General features: G+C 32.5%; 1 protein-coding gene across 1 annotated transcript; it reads right to left on the bottom strand.

The window, feature by feature from the left end:
• Positions 1 to 6809: 6809 nt before the first annotated feature.
• Positions 6810 to 7769, bottom strand: LOC141546383 (olfactory receptor 8K3-like). Its single transcript, XM_074274154.1, has one exon. It carries the CDS (start codon positions 7767 to 7769, stop codon positions 6810 to 6812), a length of 960 nt encoding a protein of 319 aa, XP_074130255.1.
• Positions 7770 to 8172: the final 403 nt, after the last annotated feature.

The raw sequence follows: 8172 nt of genomic DNA, 5'->3' as shown, positions 1-8172 counted from the left end.
TGTGTAAGGTACCAACAGATAGAAAAGAAATTAAGATAAATCAGTTGGGTGGTGTGGACTGCAGCATTTTGAATCTAAAATTCAAAACTAGGTCCTGGAAATTATTGTAAAATCATAAATTGTGACTTATTTAAGTTTTGCTCTAACATCTCAGAAATAGGGAAGTTACAGAAGTGGTGAATATCATCAGATTTTTAATTCTCCTTCTTTCATTGACAAAGACAATGAAACTTCTCTTCCACAGAGATTTAGAAAGGTTACATTTTTCAAATGATTCTTTTGCAAAATATATAAATAGCAAAAAAAGGAAAAAAATGAAATGGAAGAGTTAAATTTTAGTCAAACAGATTTATTTCGAGAGATTTGTTGTAATCTGCCAAGGTCCAATAACCTCAATGCTAACCAAGGGATCTGCTGGAACTAGTCCCAAGTTGCATTATTAAATGTTTAAATTTCAAGTGTAAGCATTTATTCATTGAAAATCAACCAGGCAATATATATGGTTTATTGTTTGGTTGACTCTAGAATCATGAATGTGATGAAAACATTAATAATGTAGTTTAAGCTTAAAAGAGTATTATGCTAATAATATTTTCAAATAGCCAGTGTTTCAAATTAAATCTGCAAATTATTGATTTCATGTCCATGAAAAGTATAAAGCAGAGAACATGTCTAACAAAGTGCACCTTGGGAGTGTGTTGCCTTTCTTTAGATATCTTCAAATTTGTGGATTGAGTAGGATATTTGGGGTCTTTCTAAGTTCAGACACCAATTGTTTGTTATTTCTTTCATGGTTCTTTCCAAGTGAGCATTTATGTCACTTACAACTTTAGAATAGGAATATCAGATTTAAGTTCTTAATTTCCTACTTGGGTTCAACATTCTTTTGTGTAACCAACACAAGTACCAAACTGCTATACTGGACAAACGTAATTATTGATCCAAATCTGATCTAGAGCTGTTCTAAATGCTTGTTGGGTTTTTCAAACCTAAAAACAATCTAGAAATGTTAGTTCTTTTCTAGATTAGAAATCCCATTCAGATCACATCTTAATTGTTTCTCTCCTCAGGTGTCAGAAAAAAATTTATTCAAAGAAAGCAATACCATGGTGGTGAAAGCAATACCAAAGAAAGCAAAATTATATTGAGAATTAAGGCTTATGCTCATAAATGTCAACTATAGCCTTCCCAAAGTTAATGGACATTATTAAATTCCTTAAGTACAGTACTCTTCTATTAGTCTAGGTAGTCAAAGTTAATACTACTTTCTCCTCTTTGTATCTCGAAGTCATCTGAGAGACACTAGATAGAAATGACCTTAGAGTTAAGAAGTCCTGCCATAATTAATTATGAAGCAAGGATAAACTTGAGAATTTCTCTCTACTCCCTCCTTTCCTGCCTCTGATTAGCTGTGTGATACATTTTTATGTTGGTAACTTCTCACTATCCTGGACAGATCACTAGGAGTTTGATCAACAACTTCAGATATAAGAAGGGACATTTGTACATATTTGAGGAGAGAGGGAAAATCAAGATGAAAATAGTAAAATTTCAATACCTGTTAGGCTTCCACTGGGCCTCAGAATGTAGATTGACCCAGGGAAATGAGAGGCAGGGCCCAGCCCCAAGATATCATACAAAAGATAGGTGGGCATGATGGCAGCTGAGTTTACACCCAGAAAGTCTTTAGAAGTTGAGGACTCTGATGTGATCAATCAGCTGAACAAAGCAATCACATGGCAGAAAGGGATTACTTGATCTCTCAGCCAAAAAGGAATCACATAGCAGAAAGGGATTACAATTGGAGAGAATACAGACTTTTTTGACCCAACAGAAGGGCAATGTCCAGTGTGAGCAGCTCTAATGTAATTGCCAGGTGATGAGAAGAGATTTATAAAGTGGTAAATAGAAGGGACTAGATAGGTTAACTGTTTGGGGAAGAGGGTTTGCTTGTATTTCTACAGATGGAGAAGGAATCAGATGGGTGCCAATGAGCACCTGGCTCAGTTAGACAGAAAAAGAGAAAAACTATGAAACAAAGGAGAGAACCTAAGAAACATCTGACACTGATAGGGCATGGCTAATAATGAGACTATTGCAGGACTTGAAAACCAGCAGGAATCATTGGATTCTTTGAGATGAAAAATGATCGATGAGACTATTGCAGGACTTCAAAACTTGCAGGAATTTCCTTGATTGGACACCTATGTTTGTTGTGAAATATGTCGTTGGAAAGGCTTCTATCAAATGGTTTAATTAGTCTTTACATAGCAAAACATATCTGTAGCTCACAGACTTGGGCAATTCAATAAAATCATTATTCAGGTATTCAGCTTGTAAGGCTGTCTACTCTCTCTTTTTCATCATAGTTTTCTTCCTCAAAGAGGAAATAAATAGTCCTTGGGCTGCTGACAAGAATGACATCACAATAGGCCTCTTCCTGAAACCCAAGGGCAAACCATGGCAAGACTCTTAGTTTCCTGCTATATTCCTATTATGGAGTTGATGGTATAGGAGGTGTATTTATCATTTAAGTGCAATGAGTTCACAATCTGGCATGGTCCACAGACCAGCTTGAGGGACTGCCTTCTTAGTCACTGAAATGTCACGTTTAATACTTATGACTAAAGAAGAATATTGAGAGACTAGCACACAACTCCAGGTGATGTTGTGTTATTAAATGAGGGGACTGTGAAATTATGATTTATTAGTAATGTTTAGTTTGTGTACCTATTTTAGATACCTGGGGATTGTATAAAATTTTTTTGGGCAAAAAGGAGTCACAAATGGAAAAAACAAAACAAAACAAAACAAAAACAAAAACAAAAAAAAAACAATTATGAAACCCTGTTAGAATATGGGACAAGCAGTATCTTTGGTAGTTCTCAAGGTTCCCAGTGGGTCCATTTGGCTGACTCATAAACAAACCTGTTTGTTTTAAAAAAATGACTACTTTCTCTCATGGGTCAAACAATGAGTGATAGCCCTTGTGGAGCTAAGTAGTTTGTAGTAGGTATTCAAAATTATATGAATTATCCACATGAAATCATGTGAAACATTTCCATGTAAACCATTTACCCAAAATAAGAGAAAAAATCAAGATACAAAATCATTATTTAGTTTATGCTCAAAAATTTTAATTATCTTTCTGGAGGTAGATAGCATCAGAGTCTTTCATTATTAAAAGATTACTGTTATGATCAATATAACCTTCCAATTTTTCTCACTTCATTTGATATCAGTTCATATTGTTTTTGCCATTTTTCCTTCTGAAACCACATCTTGATTATAATATATAAATACATATATATATATATATATATACACACAAACATATGTGTGTATACATACACTTATGTGTAGGTATGTGTATATATATATATATATATATATATATAAATGCATTTATTCCCTTCAGAACTTGTCATTTCTTATATATATAAAGGAGTAACTCAGAATCATTTCAATATTCACTTCTCTAATAAATCAGACTACTTTTCCTTTATCTCTTGGTTTACACTTGCCTTTTTTTTTTTGCATTAGGTAAACTATAATAGGTTCTACACCAATGTTTTATTTTAATTTTGAGTGTGACTTTCTGTTTAAAGTATCTTTTATAAACAAAATATTTTTGGATTTGGGTTTCCAATCCAAAAGTCATTGATATAATTAAATATTACTTTTTTTTTTTTTCCTCCTGAGGGATTGATGAAATCCTGGGTATTCACAGAAGAAACCTGAATTACTGTAGACAATCTTGTAGACAAGCCTAATTGTTCCCTGATAAGCATAAAGGAATATAGACAGGCTATTAAGAGCACATTTGATTTTGATTAGACCTTTTGTTCAAATGGACTTTTATTACAGCTCCATCCAAGCAGGTTGTCTATGGAATTCTTAGTTGAATTATTTCTGATGACAAAAAATGTTATAATTCCATAATTAAGATATTCAATCAGAACACCAAGTTATGATGTCAATTCCTGAAAGACCTGTACATAATGTAGACCCCTGATAACTCTTTTTAGGGCATTAAATCCCTTTTAGGTTTAACCTTTCAATCAATAGTATAATCCCCATTTGCCACACCTTAATGACTTATTACACTTAGTTCATTGTGAATTTGACCAGGAAACACCTTTTCCTTGCTAAAAGCCATTATTGATTCGCTTTGCTGTTCATATTCATAGCATAATAAGTCTTCCTCTCTTGATTTGTAAAAAAGTCAAAACCTACAAATTCTTTTCAGACAATCCATGATAATAGTACATATCTCCAACACACTTTGGGTGTATCACTCCCCAAATCACTTCATTTTATTGATTAATCTCACCATTTTGGTGTCCCTAGATGGGGAGAGTCTTTCTCCACCTCATTACTTCAACAGAATTATAATAAGTTTTAATAAGTAGATTATTTTTATTGGAATCCTGTGCCTTTCAAAATATCATGTTAAAAATCATCTTCCCTAAGCTATTTCTTTAACTTTTCCTGTAATTCTTTTTTGTTTTGTGTTAATTCACTTTTTTTCTCTTTAGTACTTATTTGTAGCTGTTTTCACATTGCTTTCTTCCTCTGAATTTGTCTTTTCATAATAGCTTTTTAATGGTCAAGTTGTGTTTTTGTTATTTGCTCATTTCCCCCCCCCCCCAGTTTTTCTCTTTATTTACAATTTAAACTTAAATTTTGTCTGTGCATGGGGAGATACTTTCCAAAACTTCAGATTTTTTTTTTTTTGTTTTGAGTCATTTGGAATCTAGTATGAATCATGGAAAGATATAATCTGCTGCTTTCCTGTTAATGATCTTCTCTTCATCTGATAAAGGTCCCTTGGCTTTGAAACTATGACCAGATCCTTTTTTCTTCTGCAACCATGAGGACAAATGTTCTTCTTTTCATTAGATATGTGACTAGACCCCTTATTCCCTTCTGATCAACACAAGATCTTCTGTTTGCTCTGGAACTATGATCTAGAATATGGGCATATGGGCATATGGGCATTACAATTGCCAATCAGTGACAAGGTCTAAAACTACTATTGTTATACTCTGGACCAATCTTTATCTCCATTACACAGATATCTCCTGTAGACCTCCTAAATTGCCTTTGCCTGGAAAATCATATCAATCTGATTTTTTTTGGGGGGGTTAACAATATTTGTTTTGAGGAATTTTTTAATTGATGGAAGTGTAATGTTGAGAGACTTCAGTTGGATTGCTTCCTCTTTTCTATTGACATGGTCTTCCCAGTTTTAGGTGCTATTTTATCTAGTATTTTTCTGCCCCCCCTTTTGTTTTTTGCTAAATTGTTAATTTTATTTAAATAATCCAACAAACATTATTAAATGAAATTTTAATACACCTCTCAGAATGTTGATACATTCTCATCTACTTTGTAGTTTTTCTAAGCCGAGTACATAAATGTTTAAAAATACAGGTATCCAGAAGAAGAAAAAAGTACACAAAACTTTTAATTTTAATCCACATTTTTATACATTCTAGATATAAAAAATAACATTTAATTTACAGTGATTTTTTTCAAATTATTTTCAATGGTGCATAAATTCTTATACAGAAAATTTAACAATGGAAAGTCATATGCTTATGAGATTTAATGCCAGCACGCACCTTTATATTTCTTGTTCATTAATCTTTGGGTTTATTAATTTCTAAAATTCTTCTTGCTATATCGGAAGATTGACATTAGATGGCAGGAGAATTCCTTGTTCATAAAGTCCAAAAGACTATGCTAGATTTTAAAATCGGAAGCTCAGCTACCAAATGATTTTCAAATGTCTTTTAATAACATTTTGATAATATTAATAATAATAATAATAGTTTAATGTGAAAGTATTCATATTAGTTATTATATTATATTATTATAGCATATAATATTATTATAGTAAGATATTACCTATAGAAAAGATTTTAACATAATCCTAATGCATTAACTCAGATACTTAATTTTTAGAGGGAGAGGGTCATGTTCATCTTTGGCAGTCTGCTAAATCTAACGTATCCTTTAGAAGAAAAATAAATAAATAGTAAAATAAAGGTGTATGATAAACAAGGAAGCCAAATTTATGAAAATAAAAGTTCATTATTTTTATTTTCCTCATTTACATTCATGGACCATCTACAATCACAAAAAGCCCCTGATTTAGCTTAATATCTTTCCCATTGAATGTTTCATCTGATTTAACTTCAGTTCAGTTCAATTCAATCAGCAGCTACTAAAACTCTAGCTTATGGAATATATTATGATGAACAGTAGTGATGCACCATCATCCCTAAGCTCAAGGGACCATGTGTTTGTCATTTGGAAAAAAAATTATAATTTAATTATTATTATAATAATAAGATTATCATGATAATTTAATAAATACCAGAGTTCAAAATGAGTAAAATAATTCACCTTATGGTGATTAAGTATGATATACAACATATCAAGATGGGGCAAAAGAATAGAGCTAAGGAACATCATAGTTTTATTAGAGTGAGAAATTGCTTCAGATCACATGAAATAAAGATGAACTACTTGGGAAAAAATGTGGGGAGAAGATAGAGAAGAAAGATAAATCCAGTTAACAGTAACAACGTATAATACATAGGGTCAGATATTTTGAATAAGAAGGATCTAGATTTCCATCTACCCCCTGCCACTAAAAGATATTTGCCTAAGGGTATAGGCCTTAATCTCTACAAGATAAAATTACTTCTTCTAGAAAATCTGATAATACCTGTCATGTAAATATTACAGGTTTGGTATTTTACCTAATAACTAATTAGGAATCCATTCTATATGGCACCTCAAGTAAGACATTTGCATTGACTTTCTAATGCTCTTTTCAAGGCACCTTTTACCTCCTTATTTCTCAAACTATAAATCAAAGGGTTAAGCATGGGAATAACTAGAGTATAAAAGACTGAAGCCATCTTATCTGTATCAAATGAATGACTAGAATAGGGTTGCAAGTACATATAAAGAAGTGTCGCATAGAATACAACCACCACTGTGAGATGGGAGCCACAGGTGGAGAAAGCTTTGTGCCTGCCTTGAGCAGAATTCATCCTGAGGATAGCCATAAGAATCAGTCCATATGAAACAAGAACAACCAAGAGGGAGAAAACTAAATTAAAAGCAGAAAGGCTCAATATGATTAATGCTATATCCTCTGTATCACTGGATAACATATTTAAGAGAGGGAGACTATCACAGTAGAAATGACTAATAATGTTAGATTTCCAAAAAGATGAATTAAAAATCTTAATTGTAACTAGCAGTGCTACAAAAGTACTGTAGAGATATGGGATGGTCACTAAGAGGTAGCACATTCTGTCTGACATGATGACCATATAGAGGAGTGGATTACAGATGGCTACATAGCGGTCATAGGCCATCACTGATAATATAAAAAGTTCACTTATTATTAATGTTACAAAAACGACTAACTGGGTTGCACATCCAGTATAAGATATGACATTTTCCTCCACTACCAAATTAACCAACATTTTAGGCCCAATGGCTGTGGAGTAATCAAGATCAATAAATGCCAGATTCCTGAGGAAAAAGTACATGGGAGTTTTCAAGTGAGAATCAATATTGGTCAAGATTATCAAGCCCAGGTTCCCAAAAACTATGGCCAAGTAGTTGATGAGGAACACAAGGAAAAGAGGAATCTGCAAGTCATGATGATCTGTGATGCCCATGAGAATGAATTCAGTTATTTGAATTGATGTAGTTTCATTCCACTTATCCATTTCTTCCATCCAAGGAAAACAGCCTGCGATATACTTTTTGAATCTCTTATGCACCAGTGATGAGATATTCCATGTAAGATATTTACAATTACCTCTTTTCATTCAATGTGACATCAAGGAATTAGGCAAAGGTCTCCTTACTTCCCATAATTTCTCCTTAGTGTCTGATCAGCTATACATTTCTTTGCCGTCTATATGATATAGTTGAACCTGAGCAAAATTTTTGATATATTTAATAATTAATTAGTTTTATTATTATTTTATCTTGTTATTTAATATATTTCCAGTAACATGAAAAATAAAAAAGTATGTGTAGAAAATGTATTTTATGATGGTATCATAAATCACAATATATAGCACAGAAATTATTGTCCTACCAACCAACATTTGTATTAAATCACACTTATGCTTT

The sequence above is a fragment of the Sminthopsis crassicaudata genome, chromosome 6 (genome assembly GCF_048593235.1).
Source record: "Sminthopsis crassicaudata isolate SCR6 chromosome 6, ASM4859323v1, whole genome shotgun sequence".
Lineage (NCBI taxonomy): Eukaryota > Metazoa > Chordata > Mammalia > Dasyuromorphia > Dasyuridae > Sminthopsis > Sminthopsis crassicaudata.
This window is presented reverse-complemented; position numbering and strand designations above follow the sequence as displayed.